Consider the following 17,933-nt stretch of genomic DNA (forward strand, 5'->3'; position numbering starts at 1 on the left):
CTATGAAGTATTAAAGCACATAGAATGATGTATCTCCATTTTATAGAGAAGTTAAGTGGAATTAGGTCAAATACACACAAGCTTTTTGTCAGTTTTGACACTTACTACCAGACATTTCAGATGAATTTCTTAAACTTCTCTGGCCCTTAGTTTCCTCATGATGCCACCTGCCTCAGAGGTTCATTTGGGGATCAGAGGTGGCACTCCAGAATGGAACCTGATCTTCTGACTCAAAATCCCTTTCATAGTTCTCCACTTGACCATGACTGCCCTCTCAGAGTTTTCCTGTAACTCTATGGATCTATGCAAAAGCAGCCATACCCCACAACAAGCAATGACCTTTCCCTTCTCATTATTCCTAATACATTTAACCCTTGTGTGATTACAGGCAGGCCCTGTGCCAGGGCCTTACGACACAAACAGGAAAATGCCCTCATGAAGCTACATGGGAGACAAATTAGTATATAAAGAATCAGGAGTTCCCGTCGTGGCGCAGTGGTTAACGAATCCGACTAGGAACCATGAGGTTGCGGGTTCAGTCCCTGCCCTTGCTCAGTGGGTTAACGATCTGGCGTTGCCGTGAACTGTGGTGTAGGTTGCAGACGCGGCTCAGATCCTGAGTTGCTGTGGCTTTGGCGTAGGCCGGTGGCTACAGCTCCGATTCAACCCCTAGCCTGGGAACCTCCATATGCCGCGGGAGCGGCCCAAGAAATAGCAACAACAACAACAACAAAACAACAACAAAAAAGACAAAAGACAAAAAAAAAAAAAAAAAAAAAAAAAAAAAAAAAAAAAAAAAAAAAAAAAAGAATCAAATGCAGGAGTTCCTGGGAGTTCCCGTCATGGCACTCCCACTAGAAACCAACCATAAGGTTTTGGGTTCGATCCCTGGCCTCACTCAGTGGGTTAAGGATCCCAAGTTGCTGTGAGCTGTGGTATAGGTCACAGATGAGGCTTGGATCCAGTGTTGCTGTGGCTGTGGCACAGGCTGGCAGCTACAGCTCCAATTAGACCCCTAGCCTGGAAACCTCCATATACCACAAGTGCAGCCTTTTAAAAAAAAAAAAGACCAAAGACCAAAAAAAAAAAAACCCACAGGAGTTCCTGTTGTGGCTCAGCAGGTTAAGGACCCAAAAGTATCTCCATGAGGATGTGGATTCAATCCCTGGCCTCACTGAGTAGGTTAAGGATCCAGTGTTGCCGCAAGCTGCAGCGTGGGTCTCAGATGCGGCTTGGATCCATGTGTTACTGTGGCTATGGCGCAGGCCAACAGCTGCAGCTCTGATTAGGTCCCTAGCCTGGGAACTTCCATATGCCGCAGGTGCAGCTATAAAAAGAAAAAGAAAAAAAAAAAAAAAAACAGAATTAAACACAAAACAGTGCTGGAGTTCCCACTGTGGTACAACAGGATTGGCAGCACCTTGGGAGCACTAGGATGCAGGTTCGATCCCCAGCCCAGCACAGTGGGATAGGGAGCCATCATTGCCACAGCTGTGGCTTAGGTTGCAACTGTGGCTCAGATCTGATCCCTGGCCTGGGAGCTCCATGTGCAACAGGGTAGCCGAAAAAGAACAAAAAAAAAAAGAAGTTCCCATTGTGGCTCAGTAGAAAGAACCCGCCTAGTATTCATTAGGATGTGAGTTTGATCCCTGGCCTTGCTCACTGGGTTAAGGATCTGGCATTGCCATGAGATGTAGTATAGGTCGCAGACACGGCTCAGATCTGGCATTGCTGTGGCTGTGGCTGTGGCCAGGCTGGCAGCTCTGATTCGACACCTAGCCTGGGAACTTTCATATGCTGAGGGCCCTAAAAAAAAACAAACCAAAAAACAAACACAAAAAACAGTGTTAAGACAAAACTGTTAAGAACACCAGGAGCACCTAACAGAGAGAGCCTCAGGGACGCTTTACCAAAAGAAGAAACACCTGAAGTGGCTCCCAAAATGATTATTAGGAGATAACTTTGACAGAGAAATCTGAGCTTTAATACACTGCTGCAAGCTTGCCTCTCTTCCTCACCACTGTATCTCACGTACAGGGCCAGCACCTCAGGTAAGCAGATGCTTCATTAATATTGGTTGAACCCATGAGTGGTCTTCCTATCACTGACGTCCATATTTGGGCTCAGAAAGAGACGTTCTTAATTATGTAAAATGAAATTCATGGTAATTTTGTTTTTAAAGATTGTGTATTAAAATAAACTTTGAGATTAATTTTTTGCCATGACTTTATCTACTGCTTTTTGTTTTAAGAAATTCTGAGTATCAAATTAACAATTACTCTGTATTATTTCTGAGGAAAATTACTGAGCTGACCTATCATATGGTACACTCATCCTATCACCATAGGTAGCTACAAAAAACAAAATACTTTCATTTTTGGTACACGACTTCCTCTTCTTCAGGGCTTTTCTCTGAAGCCTATTAACGGCTCTCCATGAGCCCTAAGTCAAAAAACTTCTGACGTACATACTCACACTGCACAAGCTAACTCACATCCATCTCAGTGTCAGTATCCCCGAAAAACACAGATACCTTCTAAACCTCGCCTCCACTCAGACCTCTGAGCTCCATATTCATGCTGCCAATGGTTTGCCATATACACCTCTAGCCAAATGCCCCAAAGAAGCCTCCAACTCACAAGGTCCAAAACTAAGCTCTCATTCGTTTGGGACTTGCTGCTCTCCTTTTATTTCCCTCCTCAGCACATAGCACCACCCTTCCCCAAAACATAAAAAGAGGCACTGTTTTTCCTCCCCATTATGACCCTCCCACCTAATCATTCCACCTAACCTAGTCTCCCAAATACTGCTGTCCTCTTCCCGCTATTTCTATTGTCAGTGCCCTGACTTAAGGCTTCATTTTTATTTACTTATTTAACAAACCCTTAAATAAGACTTACTCTGTGCTGGACAATGATTTTAAAAAAATAACTAATTTAATCCACATAACAAGTCTACAACATTCTTTAATTCACAAATGAAAAAACTAAGAATGCCAACAAGACATTTTAATACAAGTTTTGAAATTTAAGATGCTCTTAAATGTAAGCAAAAATATTTGTTGCACTCTCCTACCCTAACATGTAACACCTCTACAACACTATTAGAGAGAAGCATCACCTATCAAGCAGCCCAATTTTAATATACATAAGTCAAGACAAAATACCAGACCTTGCAAAGTACTCAAAAAAATCACACATTTTTTAGAAGTTTCTAACTTGGTTGGTTATAACTCTATTAGTTAGAAATGAAAAAAAAATTTGCAATAAATACTTCTAAACCTGCACAGAAGCTATAATGACCTTTTAGCTTTAAAAGGTCAAGGTACAAGAGCTGATGTATATTTACTTTGAAGTATAACCAAACAGCTAATAACTTTTTTCCTCTGTTGACAGGCTCAACCAACAAACAAGTTACATTTGCCTACCAAAAATGCAAAGAGAAAGCAAATCATGCCACTGTGTTGACTTACTTTGAAGAGTACAGGATATCATGCAAAATAAGCACTGCAGTGCTCTCTGGGGTAACTGCCGAAATAATTATATTTTTGCTTTACTTCTCTATTTTCAAAGTAAAAAAAGAAATACAAATATTTCTGATTAAGTTGTCCTCCACAAGCAGAAACTGATTATCAACACACTTCACAAAATGTGTCCAAATATAAAAATCCTTTCTCTTGAAAGCCACTTAAAAGAAAAACTATGTATCTGACAAAAAAAAAAAAAAATTTTTTTTTTTTTTTGCTTTTAGGGCCACACCCATGGCACATGCAAATTCCCAGGCTACGAGTTGAACTGGAGCTGCAGCTGTTGCCCACAGCCACGAAGGATCCAAGCCACATCTGTGACCCACATTACAGCTCATGGCAATGCCAGATCCTTAACTCACTGAGCGTGGCTAGGGCTCGAACCCACATCCTCATGGATACCAGTCGGGTTCATGTCCACTGAGCCACAAAAGGAACTCTGACTAAAATTGACTGATAGCAGCACTGCAGAGACAAAAGAAATAATTTTAAAGTAGTTAATATTATATTAAGGCCTAATACTTTAAAAATAAAAAATAAGTTGCTAGAATTCTGTCCCCTAAGATCAAGAAAAAGACAGATCCACTCTCATCACTCCTATTCAACACTGTGGCAAAAATAAAACCAATTAGGCAAAGGAATATAGAGATTGGACAGGAAGAAGTAAAATTTCTTTATTTGTAGATGAAATGATCTTAAATGGAGAAAATCCTGGATTTCCTGTCGTGGTGCAGCGGAAACGAACCCGACTAGGAACCATGAGGTTGCGAGTTCAGTCCCTGGCCTCGCTCAATGGGTTAAGGATCCAGCGTTGCCGTGAGCTGTGGTGTAGGTCGTAGATGGGGCTCAGATCTGGCATTGCAGTGGCTCTGGCCTAGGCCGGCAGCTATAGCTCTGATTAGACCTCTAGCCTGGGAACCTTCATGTGCCGTAGGGTAAGGCCCTAAAAAGACAAAAAAAAAAAAAAAAAAAATAGAGAAAATCCTAAGGAATCCACCAAAAAACTATTAGAACCTAAATGAGTTCTGCAAGGTTGCATGATACAAGATAAATATACTAAAACCAATGTACTTCTAAACTCTTGCAGTACACAATCTAAAAGTGCTATTAAGAAAACAATTCTATCACCCACCTATACTGTTGGTGGGCATGTAAGCTGGTGCAGCCACTTTGGAAAACAGTATGGCAGCTTCTCAAACTAAAACTATCATATGATCTAACAATCCCTTTACTAGGCATATATCCCGACAAAACTATAATTCAAAAAGGTACATCCACCCCTATGTTCATAGCAGCACTACTCACAATAGCCAAGACATGCAAACAACCTAAATGTCCATCGAGAGAAAAATGTATAAGCAGATGTAGTATGTACATACAATGAAATATTCAGCCATAAAAAAGAATGAGATAATGCCATTTGCAGGAACATGCATGGACCTGGAGATTATCATACTAATGAAGTCAGAAAGACAAATACTATATGATATCATTTATATGAGGAATCTAAAATATGATAAAACGAACTTTTCTACAAAACAGAAAGAGACTCACAGACATAGAAAATAGACTGTGGTTGCTGCAGGGGGCAGTGGCAGAGGGAAGGATTGGGAGTTTGAGATTAGCAGATGAAAGCTCATATAGAGGATGGATAAACCAGGTCCTACTGTATAGCACAGGCAACTATGTTCAGTATTATGTGGGGAGTTCCCATCAGGGCACAGCAGTAGCAAATCCTACTAAAATCCATGAGAATGGGAGTTTGATCCCCGGCTTCACTCAGGGGGTTAAGGATTCGCCACTGCCATGAGCTATGGTGTAGGTCCCAGACATGGCTTGGATCTGGCAGTGCTATGCCTGTGGCATAGGCTGGTGGCTACAGTTCTGATTCAACCCCTAGCATGGGAACTTCCGTATGGCAAAGGTGGGAGCCTCCCCCTCCGCCAAAAAAAGGCAAAAATATATATACATATATATTCTGTGATAAATCATAATGGAAAATATTAAACAAATGCTTATATATGTATGTGTGTGTATCTGAATCACTTTGCTGTATAGCAAATGTATATATACGTATATGTGTATATGTATAGTGTCTGAATCACTTTGCTATATAGCAGAAATTAGCATAACATAAATTTCCATTTAAAGTTTCGTCAAAAAGAACAAAATACTTAGGAGTAAACTTAACAGAAGTGTAAAACCAATCTCTGAAAACTACAAAACATTGTTTAAAGAAATTAAAGACCAGAATTCCCATTGTGGCGCAGTGGTTAACGAATCCGACTAGGAACCATGAGGTTGTGGGTTCGATCCCTGGCCTTACTCAGTGGGTTAAGGATCCAGCGTTGCCGTGAGCTGTGGTGTAGGTTGCAGATGCGGCTCGGATCCTTCGTTGCTGTGGCTCTGGCGTAGGCCAGCGGCTACAGCTCCAATTGGACCCCTAGCCTGGGAACCTCCATATGCCGGGGGAGCGGCCCAAGAAATGGCAAAAAGACAAAAAAAAAAAAAAAAAAGAAAGAAAGAAATTAAAGACCTAAACAAATGGCAAGATAGCCCATGTTCATCGATCAGAAGACCTTATGTTGTTAGGATGGCAATATTCCTCAAACTGATCTAAAGATTCAACACAATCCCTATCAAAATCCTGCCAGCTTCTTTGCTGATTCTAAACTTCATATGGAAATTCAAGGGCCCCAGGACAGGCAAAATACTTTGAAAAAGAGTAAAGTTGGAAGACTCATACTTCCCAACTTCAAAACTCACCACAAAGCAACTGTAATTAAAAACGGTTACTGGCACTACAATAGACACATAGATTAATGGAACAGAATTCAATATCCAGGAAAAAAAAAACCCTCACACTTAAAGTCAACTGATTTTTGACAAGAGAGCCAAGATAATTCAATGGGAAAATAGTCTGCAAAAAACTGGAGAGGTACATAGAAAAGAATAAACTTTTAACTCCAACTTCACACCATACACCAAAATTAACTCAAAATAGATCAAAGTCCTAAATGGAAGAGCTAAATCTATAAAAGAAGCACAAATCTTCTTGTCTCTGGATTAGGTAAGAGTTTCTTGGATATGACACCAAAAGCTCTGAGGAAGCGATGACTGACATTTGAATAAGACAGGTTATTCCAAGGAAAGGAAATAGCAAAAATAAAAGCCAAGAGAGAACCAGCTTAACATACTCAAAAGACAGACAGATGAGATCAGAAAGGTAGGAGAAGCCTTATGGCAAAAGCCACATTACAAACAGGTGACCGGAGTTCCCATCGTGGCTCAGTGGTTGTCAAACCCAACCAGCATCCATGAGGACTCGAGTTCAATCCCTGGCCTCACGCAGTGGGTTAAGGATCTGGCATTGCTATGAGCTGTGGTGTAGGTCACGGACGCAGCTCAGATCCCACCTTGCTCTGGCTGTGGCGTAGGCTGGCGGCTGCAGCTCCAATTGGACCCCTCGCCTGGGAACCTCCATGTGCCACTGGTGTGGCCCTAAAAGACAAAAAAATAATAATAAAAAGTAAAAAAATAAATAAATAAAAGGGTGACCACACTGCTTCAGGGGAGCATTCACGCAGTAAATGACAATGTGAAGGGGGCAATGAATCAATTTAGATGTATTCAGACTCTCAACAGCTCTTCAAAAAAAACCTATCCCTTAAGTCTCGTGTGTTTAATTCAATCTTATGCATATTTTCAATAAATAAACATGCTAGCCAATAAATTATATGTGCTGGCTTCTTTAAAATGGCATTTCTCAAATTTTATTCACATTTTGAGCAAATAATTAAATCTTCATAGCAATGCAAATCATTTACATGGCCATTTTTTATTCTAAGTTCATTCCAATTACTTTAATAGCCAATATATTCACATGACCCAAAAATTCAAAAGGGTAAAATGTCTCCCTCCTATCCTATCCTGCCGCTCAGATTCACATTTCCCATCTTAGGAAGCAACAAATGTTAGCAGTTAGTTCTTTATGGATCTTTCGTATCTTCAAACAAATATGCATATTCTTTTTTTTTTTTTTTTTTTTTTTTTTTTTTTGGCTGCACCTGCACCATGTGAAACTTCTGAAGCCAGGGATCAAACCTGTACCACAGCAGTAACCCAAGACACAGCAGTGACAATGCCAGATCCTTAACCTGCTAAGCCACAAGGAAACTCCCAAATATGCAGAGAATCTTTTCTACATATTGTTGTGCATCTTCTTTTTTCACTTAATTATCTTGGCAATTGTTTCATATCATGGCATAAAGTTTTCTCTTTTGTGGTGGGGGGTTTCTCTTTTGTCTTCTTAGGGCTGCATCTGAGGCACATGGAGGTTCCCAGGCTAGGGGTCTAATCGGAGCTGTCACCAGATCCGAGCTGCATTTGCGACCTATACCACAGCTCACGGCAACATCGGATCCTTAACCCACTGAGTGAGGCCAGGGATCGAACCCACAACCTCATGGTTCCTGGTCAGAATCATTTCCGCTATGCCACGATGGGAACTCCAAAGTTTTCTTTTTAATGGCTGCATAGCATTCCATTTTGTGGATATAGTATTTTATTCCTTTATCAATAACTTTAATTGGAAAAGATGTGAGAAAAAGATGTAGCTCCCAGGGCAAGAGTTGCTAACTTTGATCTATGGAAGGGCTTCAGAAGATATGTGAATCCCCTAAACAGTGTGTATGAGTCCACATGTACTCTGTGGGCAGAAAACTTGCACACTATTCACCAGATTATCAAAGGGAGCTATGACTCAAACAAAAGTTAAGAACTACTATACAAGATAACTTGTATAAAGGTGTTCAATAAACATATGCTAAACAGAATTTGGGTCTAGGTTTCTGCTAATTTGTGTACTAGAGACAGAAGAACTAAATTAAATACCAATATAATCCAAAACTCTTAAGTACCTTACAGAAACTTTTCCCTTTAGAAACAGTAAAGCAGACCCATTTGACTCCCACTTCTTTTCAGAGAAGGGCTTTATTTTTCATCTGCACCATGAACAGGAGTACTAAGAAGGGAAAGAATCAATTGAAAATACCCAAATGGGAGTTCCTGTTGTGGCTCAGCAGAAACGAACCCAATATCCATGAGGATGTGGGTTCGATCCCCAGCCCCACTCAGTAGGTTAGGGATCTGGCATGCCCCCAAGCTGCGGTGTAAGTCACAGACACAGCTCCCATCCAGTGTTGCTGTCGTGGTGGCGTAGGCCTGCAGCTGTAGCTCTGATTTGACCCCCAGTCTAGGAACTTCTAAATGCCACACCTGCGGCCCTAAAAAAATATATATATATATATATACTTATATATATATACTCAAATAACCAAAAGTTGACTCTAAACTGTTGTTCTCAGAGGCATCTTGTTTTTTCCAGAGGTATCTCTGATGCCCCTTAAACTCTCTGTAATGTTCCATAGAGTCCTTCCTGAGAAAATTACATCATTGGCCACAGAGCTGTATATTGCCTACCTCATGCCAGGCACCAGAACAGAAGCTTTACATTAATCATCTTGTTTAATCCTCAAAACAATCATTTAAGGCAGCTATATTTTCCTCCCTTTTACAGGTAAGGAAACAAGAGGATTTAAAAGGTTAAAAAGTTAAGGTATTCACTTCTTCAAAACCACTTAAGCATTAAATGGCAGAGCAAGACTAAAACATCACCTCACTCTCACCTTCAAGACTCCAAAACTCATAAACTTTCCACAACACCATAGTGCCTGAAGTCCAAAATGTAATTATGATCATTTTAGGGAGGTAGTATAATCTAACAGAAAAACCAAGGTTGTAATCCTAGTTCAATCATTTATTACTTCTATCACAAATTGAACTCTAAACGCTTCCTTTACCATCTATAACACTGGATTGCTGTGAGGTTTAAATGAGAAAAGGTATGTAAAGGGCTCACATATTGACCTGAAGAAGACACCTGTTACAAAGTAGCTATTATTATCTTATCCTTCTTTGAGAAGAAATAAAAAGGGGCTGTAAGGTTTCCCAATTTGACATAAAATTACACACACACACATACAGCCCATAACAATGACATTATAAGAAATAAGCTGAAAAATTACTGAAAAAATTTTATCTGATTATTAGGTAGATTCTGACTTAATGGACCATCATAAATTGACCTTTAAAATAAAATACTTCAAACACACACCTGTATCTATTGCCATTCCAATATGAATATGTTTGGAAGGCTGCATAATTATTTCACTCTCTATTTAAACACCGAGGGGTGTTTTGGGGGTTTTTAATTTTTTATTAAAGAATAGTTGGTTTAAAATGGTGTGTTAGTGAGGGTTTTTTTTAAGAGTATTGTTAACATCAGATGCTAAGTGATGACAGCCGTCAAATGCAGTACAGCTGTTTCTACTAGCTGTTTTCTTTTCTCCGGGGAAACCGTGTTATCCCTTTGATTTCTGCGAACTCCTCCAAACAAAATAAAACATCCTCCTGATGCCCTTGATCTCAAAAGAGCTCTGTGATGAGCGTTTCACCGAGCTGTTAATGACGAAAGTCGAAGGCCCGAGACAACTTATTCATTAGAAAGGAAAGTTTGTAACATTCTTCTCCTTCGTAACCCAAAGCTTGGAATTAACGCTTTAGGCAGGACTCAAACCAAGGTCCGAGGCAACGCTAAACAGGAAAAGCAACTTAACCGCTGAGCCCTCAAAATCACCTTTATTACTCCCTTCCTCCCTTCCCCCAAGAATGGAAAAAAGTTAAACTGACGCGCAGCACCACGAGCCCTGCGCGCCGGCTGCGGCCGGGAGCTGAAGCCGCGGTCCAAGGAAAGGCGTGAGACCCGTGCCAAGTTTGTGGCCCCTTCCCTGCCTTCGCACTCCTCCGGAGCCTCGCATCACGATCCTCCCCAATCCTCCATGCCACTAGTGCCCGGTCCACACCCAACCTGCAAACTCTCCCCAACCCCCGAGCCGTACAGCCTCCTACGGGGGCTCACCATCACAGCCCACGGACGAAGGCGCTGGCGGGCAGGCTGGCCGGCTGGGGAATCCGTTACCGGAGCTCGGGATCCATTGGCGCCAACAACTTCTCCCGCGAAGTGGAAGGAGGTCGAGGCAGCGGCGCCCGGTGATGACGTCAAGAGGCGCGCAGCGTCCTCTCGGGCCAGGCCGGAGGCGGGAGGCAGGCGTAGCTACGTGGGCCCAGGTGCCGCCCCTGAGGCCGGCCGGGCCAGCGCGCGCCGGAACCCAGATCCACCCTCAGATTTGCGCCTTCGGCTTTTGGCCGCGGCGGGCAGATCGCGAAGTTACGAGATTGATTACCTCGGAAGGCGGGCAGATCCTCCGGGTTACCCATCTGGAAGGATGCATGCCCTCCTTAGTAGCTTTAAAATGTTTCTATTACCAGCCGCAGTAAGATGCTGATTTTAGATGTACGTTCACATATTAATTTTAATATCTATTCTGGAATAAGAATTCCACCAAACAGTATTTACCTTTTTTTTTTTTTTTAGTGTTTGACCAACTAAATTTGGTTTTTCGCCTACTTATAAGTTTTGAAAACTACCTTTAGGACAGTTTTATGTGTGTAATTCCAGAACGAAAGAGACTAGTAAAGTAGGCGTTACCACTCACTCCATTTTATATGAAAAATGTAAGGCTCAAACAAGCTGTGGGGCCTAGCTGGGCTTCTAGGCGTTCAGATTCCCAAACCTGCGCTGCTGAGTCCCTCAAAGGGGTGTATGTGTGAAGCTAAGGCATCAACAAGGTACATCTCCATAGAACAATGATCCTGAAAACTTTGGAGTAAACAAGTTTTATATTAATAGATAAGCAATTGAATTGTGGAACAGAATGTTGCATTTGCATTCAATTTTAAGTGAATATGTGAAACCTTAGGAGTGCAATGGGCAGAGCAATATCTCCAGTTTTGGCCCTGGACTTTCAAATCCTTATCCACCCACCCGCCCACCTCTTGTTCTCTCCTGCATTTTATCACACCCATATCTCTACTATGAAAGATACCAGAGCCTTCTGAAATACAGAAGCTAAGCATGGAGCACTCATATTTATTAAACAAACACCATAATATGTACTAAGAATGTGGCTATGGACTGTCCCAGTCTTACTCATCTAATACCCACAATAATACTGGCTGCTGTTGTTATCCGCTATTTACAAAGCAGTAAAGGGATACTGGGGAACAGGGCCGCATTGCATGGGACCCTCTGAGGCCAATATGCTAGACGATAAGCAAGTTAATATGCCTCAGTTTCCTCAACTGTAAAATAAGATGATAGTACTATGTTCTTCATTGGGTTATTACGAAACTGTTCCTGGCACACAGCTGATAGTAATCTTTTTTATTTAAGTCAGCTGTTATCACTATTATTTTTATATGAGGCTAAGTATTATCAAGGCAGATAATTCCAAAAATGAATTTATCTACTCCATAATTTTGCTTAGGGAAATACTTGATTGGGAAGGAGGGAGTCATTAGTCATTAGATCTTTGAGAAATCAATAAAAACTATGAACCTATCTTCCAGAAAAATGTACACAGCAGACACATCATATAAAGAACCTTAAGAACCTAAACCAATTTACAATGTTCATTGTGTTGTCAGTAAGCGAATAAGATGTATAGTAAAAGGTTTGCGTATCTTTTACATTATACTACTTTAAACTTTTGCATTTGTTTTTTAGTATTTTGAAGCCTTCCTTGAATTTAGGTGAGACTGAAGTCAGAAGACTGTAATTTCCAGAAAGATACTGAACTGAATTTGTTGGATTGTTTTCTTTAGGAACATTTACTTGGACATTATCTCAGAAATGTAGCAGATGAGGAGATCTCTCCTGGCACAGCTGGTTAAGGATCCCGTGTTGTCACTGCAGCAGCTTGAGTCACTCCTCTGGCACCAGTTCAACCCCTGGCCCAGGAACTTCCCTCTATCATCAGTGCAGCCAAAAAAGGAAAAAGAAAATGTACAGAATTAAAAACGGTGTATAGGAGCTCCCATTGTGGATCAGCAATAATGAACCTGACTAGTATCCATGAGGACGTGGTTTCGATACCTGGCCCTGATCAGTGGGTTAAGCATTGCTGTGAGCTGTGGTATAGGCTGGCAGCTGCAACTCCAATTAGATCCCTAGCCTGGGACCTTCCATATGCTGTGGGTGAGGCCCTAAAAAGACAAAAAATAAAAATAAAAATAGCCATACATGTTTTGACACTCCTCCCAAATATGGGCTGGCCTGTGACTGGTTTGAGCAAAGAATATGGTGGAAATGATGCTATGGTGGCCCCAAATGTAAACTTTAAGAGGACTAGCAGCTCCTGTCTTGGACTCTGGAGCCCTGAGCCACCACATAAAACAGAAGGGGCCAGCCAAGTACAGGCTTACAGCCATCTCTACCAGGAACCAAGCTTGTAAGTAAAACAATCTTGGACCCACCATACCAGCTGCTGGTGGAATTCCACTAAGTGACCCCAGGCACCACTACATAGAACAGGAAAATCACCTAGTCAAGGCTTGCCTAAATTCTCTGACCCAAAGTACTAAAAATGATAATAAAATTATTTTATTATTTAAAAACATATAATAAAATGTTTATAAAATAAAATGTTATGTTTATTTAAAAATATAATAAAATTATTGTTTTTTTAAGGTACTAAGTTTGGAGGTAGCTTGTTTAAAGTAATAGATAACCAGAACAGAAATAGTTTAAAGAACCCAAAGGGTAACCAAGAAATAAGCATGAATGGAATATTTATGCTTATTTTCTCCACTGTGGTGATTTTTTATTGCTGTATCATTCAACAAATATTTATTGAGCATCTACTGTGTGTTGGCACTTTTTATGTGCATGCTGGGAAACCATAGTAAACAAGACTGATGGTCCCAGCTTCCTAGAGTTTATATTTTTGAAAAAAAGAGAAAAGTAAGTAAGTAGACAAAAATAAATTCTGTACTTTAAGAATGAGTGCTATAAAGGCTTTATAAGATTTTTAAACCAAAAGATTACTATGATTCTATCATTATACTTTGTATTTTATGGTCAAAAAGATGAAAAAAAAGATGATATTACTGTGTGTTTTGTGGCAAAACGTGATACTCAGTTTTCCATGGAGAAATGTAAAGTGTGCAAGAAAAGATTACCAAATATGATTTTTTTTTTTTTTGTCTGTAGGGGAGTAACAGTTAATCTTCTTTCTGTTAAATGTGTATCTACGTAATAACTGCATCTGGATTTTATTCCAAACAGGGCATTATTCTATAATAGTGTCTAGTTTGAATTTATTCCAGGGAAAAGACCAGCCTGTGTGCACCTCCCATCTCTATGTGGCCTTCCTTCGACAGTTAAGAATAAAAGGATAATAGGTTGCTATGTCTCAGTATTAACTGAAAGACTGCAATAATGCAAAGCCAGGAAATTGAGGATACACAAACAAAATTGAGGATATAACAAACTAGGCCTATGGATTTTAGATAGTTTTTTAGAAAGGCCTAAAAAGTCATTTATCAGTGATGTAAAACATTAGCTAACAAAGATTCCTTGCATGTTTTTTGTTTTTGTTTTTTTGTCTCTTTGCCTTTTCTAGGGCCGCTCCCTCGGCATATGGAGGTTCCCAGGCTAGGGGTCTAATCAGAGCCGTAGCCACAGGCCTACGCCAGAGCCACAGCCACAGCAACATGGGATCCGAGCCATGTCTGCAACCTACTCCACAGCTCACGGCAACACCCCATTGTTAACCCATTGAGCAAGGCCAGGGATGGAAGCCGCAACCCCATGGTTCCTAGTCAGATTCGTTAACCACTGCGCCACAACGGGAACTCCCCCCTGCATGTTTTCTTGAAAGTATTTTCATCGGAACTATTTCCTCATGTTTTCCTTAGCCATGCTTTTTTATTAGCGCTTCTTAATATGTTTCTGAAACCAACTGATGAATAAGCAAGTCTATTAATTCATTTGTAAAGTAACATTGGTAACAGATAATACAGTAATTGGATAAGCACTGCAATCTCTAGAATTAAGAGCATCTATTAAAAAGCCCCAAATATTTTTTTCGTTAGTAATGGCTTGAGACCTGGAGTTCCCGTCGTGGCACAGCAGAAATGAATCTGAGTAGGAACCATGAGGTTGCGGGTTTGATCCCTGGCCTTGCTCAGTGGGTTAAGGATCCAGCGTTGCCATGAGCTGTGGTATAGGTTGAAGATTAGGCTCGGATCTGGCATTGCTGTGCCTCTGGCGTAGGCCGGCAGATTAGACTCCTAGCCTGGGAACCTCCATATGCCGCGGGTGTGGCCCTAAAAAGACAAAAAATAGTAATGACAATAATAACGGCTTGAGACCTATCACAGAGAAGACACACTTTAAGGAATATGTTATGTATTGGGTCTGATCACCTGATGCTCATTGGCCTTGTCTTAATCCTTAAAAGAAAGGGCTTCAGGGAAAACTTTGTCAACAAAGCTAACTTTGTGAGAGTTAGGGATCTCTTTCCCTCCCCCCGCTTAGGATATATCACTGGTGGAAGAACTGTTGACATTCCATGAAGAACTTTTTACCTCAAAAGTTAGAATATTGACATTAACATCTCTCTCTATTAGCATGTTTCTAAACTTGCAAATAGTTGGATTATGTGAATAAAAATTGGCCCTCTGTCCATAACACATATAGAGTTAAATCACTGCCATCCTGAAAATGACTTAAAGGCCATGTATTAGTTAAAAATTACAGGACTTGAATTTTGGTCATCCTTTATAATCTAACTACTGCCTTTATGTAAGAGGAAAACAATTGCAAAAGGCAATATAAATTCTCAGGGTTAACACTTGTGCCTCAGTTAACTTACCTGTGTGATAGGAATAACACTTGGAGTCACTTTGAAATGCTTTTCAGGAGCACAATAGTTACATTGTCTTTCACATAGACTTTTATAAGTCAATAGAAATCAATCGAATTTTCACTGTGCAACAGCAAATGTGACTTTCTGCCCTCTGGATAAATATTAGCATGTTCTGCTTTGTCAGAGTTTATTGGAACATTTTCCTTATAGAAAACAGCCCGTTAGGCAGCTTGTCCTTTTCTGTGTTTGTGATGCCTGCAGAGATCCAGAATGGTGATGCTGACCTTGTAATCCATTTATGAACATAATCATTAAGTCATAATCTGTCACCATTAAAGTGCACATATTCCAACTTAGGAAATTAGGCACTAACTATGTCATTTATCTTAATTTTTGGATGATATCCAGTTAATCTTGATATGATTATGCTTGAGTAATCTAAATTGATATAAACCTGCCTGATGGTATCCTACAAATAGCAAAAAGTTTGTTCCATTTAACAAATCAATATCTTCACTTAGGTTGGAAGAAACAGTTGCATTTAAAATAGTAAATTTAACAAAAACCATATACATTTACTATTGACATACACATTCGATTATATAGATAATGCATTTCAAATTGTGGATTAATTCCATAATATATTCATTGGCAACTTTAAAGGCAATAATAGAAAGGGCAACAGGAATGCCAAAAGCACTTTTGTAGTGATAGTAGATTTTATGACTAGGATAATCTTTCATCTCCAAGTCCTAGAACTCCAAATAATTCTAGAATTTTTGTTGTTTCATAGAAATAATATGAGGCATAGCAAATAAACTACCATCTCTTATTTGAGAACTGCTGCTACAGTAAGAATGACCACATACTTAGACATTATAGACCTTTAAGACACTTGAGAATCTGAGCTTCTATGATAAGATACACTCAGGATTGTTACTCATATTTCAGCAGTGTTTGCAATGAAAATAGTCTTGAATTTCTATGGAAATATCATAGATCATCTTTCTGAACATGCAGTTTAAATACAATTGAATTATTACACTGTATATACAGAGTAGTGTATATTAGAGATAAAAAAAAATCTTGTAAATGAATACGAGTCAGCATAGAAAAGACACAGGGGGTATAGCTCAGGGGTAGAGCATTTGGCTGCAGAATAGAAAAGATGCATGAAAAAAGAATTCTGATAAATTCACATCTTCCATAAAATATACAGCAAAATCTTATTTAGGTGAAGTCTGATTCATTGCCACAAAAGGGATATAAATAATACTTTTTATCCTATGATATCCCTTATATGTGGAATCTAATAAAAAATGACCCAAAAGAACTTATTTATAAAACAGAGACAAACTCACAGATTTCAAAACCAATCTTATTGGACATGCTGTAAAATTTGGTTGTGATGATTGTTGTATACCTAAAAATGTAATAAAATTCATTAAGTATTAAAAATAAACAATCTAATGGTTACCATGGTGAAACTGTTGGGAGGAGGGAGGAATTGGGAGGGTTGGAATGGCATATACACACTCCCGTGTAAGATAAAAGATTAATAAGAACCTACTGGAGTACCTGTCGTGGTGCAGTGGAAACGAATCCAACTAGGAACCATGAGGTTGCAGGTTTGATGACCGCTTTCTCACTTCTTCCTGTATGATGCATCTCCATTTATATCTGGAACTTCAACTATTATCTATAAACTGATAACACCCACACTTATACCTTCAGAAAGACTCTTTCCTCAAATGTTAGTCTCAAATAGCTACTTGCTCATCAGATATCTCATATCTCGAACTCAAAAGTTTTAAAACACTATTCACTTTTTTTTTTCTTTTCTTTTTAGGGCCGCGCCCATGACATGTGAAAGTTCCCAGGCTAGGGGTCGAATCAGAGCTACATCTGCCGGCCTATGCCACAGCCACAGCCATGTGGGGTCTGAGCCTCATCTACACCACAGCTCACGGCAACACCGGATCCCCCACCCAGTGATCGAGGCCAGGGATTAAATCCATATCCTCAAGGATTCTAGTCAGATTCATTTCCACTGCACCATGAATGGAACTCCCCAACACTATCTTCTTCTCAAAGTCTGCTGTATTCTCAATTTCACCCAGTTGCCTAAGTCAGAACCCTTGGGTTACCATTGACTCCTTCCTCTGCTAAACCCAGTCTCAACATCCAATTGATTAGTGAGGTCTGTTGATAATATCTTCTAACTAGTTCTTGAATTTGTCTCTTTCTCTCCATCTACTCTGCTACTTACTACCTTTGTTTAAGCCACATCATGTTTTGCACTCAGATTAACAGAAGAGCCTCTTAACCAATCTCCCTGCCTCCAGTATTACCTGTTCCCTGCCAGAGTGAATCTCCTAGACTGCAGAGGATGCTAGCTAAGCACCAAAACGTATACCCTCCCTTCCACAGGGGAGAGTGGACCCTAGAGGACAGAGTGACTGCCCAGCCCAGGTTGCATCTAGAGGTGGCTATTGGACAAGTTTTCTCCAGTAGAATGTGATTAGAAATTAGTTAAGGGAGTTCCCGTCGTGGCGCAGTGGTTAACAAATCTGACT

The 17,933-nt window shown here is 40.2% G+C and overlaps 1 protein-coding gene across 1 annotated transcript in view; it reads right to left on the reverse strand.

The window, feature by feature from the left end:
* RFC1 (replication factor C subunit 1) overlaps positions 1 to 10,864 on the reverse strand; it is an 81,586-nt gene extending 70,722 nt beyond the window's left edge. The window contains exons 1-2 of the mRNA XM_005666588.4: positions 10,778 to 10,864; positions 10,506 to 10,700 (exon numbers count right to left, since the gene is read on the reverse strand). Of these exons, the coding sequence (XP_005666645.2) occupies positions 10,506 to 10,700; positions 10,778 to 10,864 (282 nt within the window). The remainder of the gene's footprint in view (positions 1 to 10,505; positions 10,701 to 10,777) is intronic.
* Positions 10,865 to 17,933: the final 7,069 nt, after the last annotated feature.

Source organism: Sus scrofa, chromosome 8 (genome assembly GCF_054392235.1).
Source record: "Sus scrofa isolate SSC_HxYL_T2T_F1_AM1 chromosome 8, Sscrofa_HxYL_maternal_Yorkshire_Landrace_v2.0, whole genome shotgun sequence".
NCBI classification, from domain to species: Eukaryota; Metazoa; Chordata; class Mammalia; order Artiodactyla; family Suidae; genus Sus; species Sus scrofa.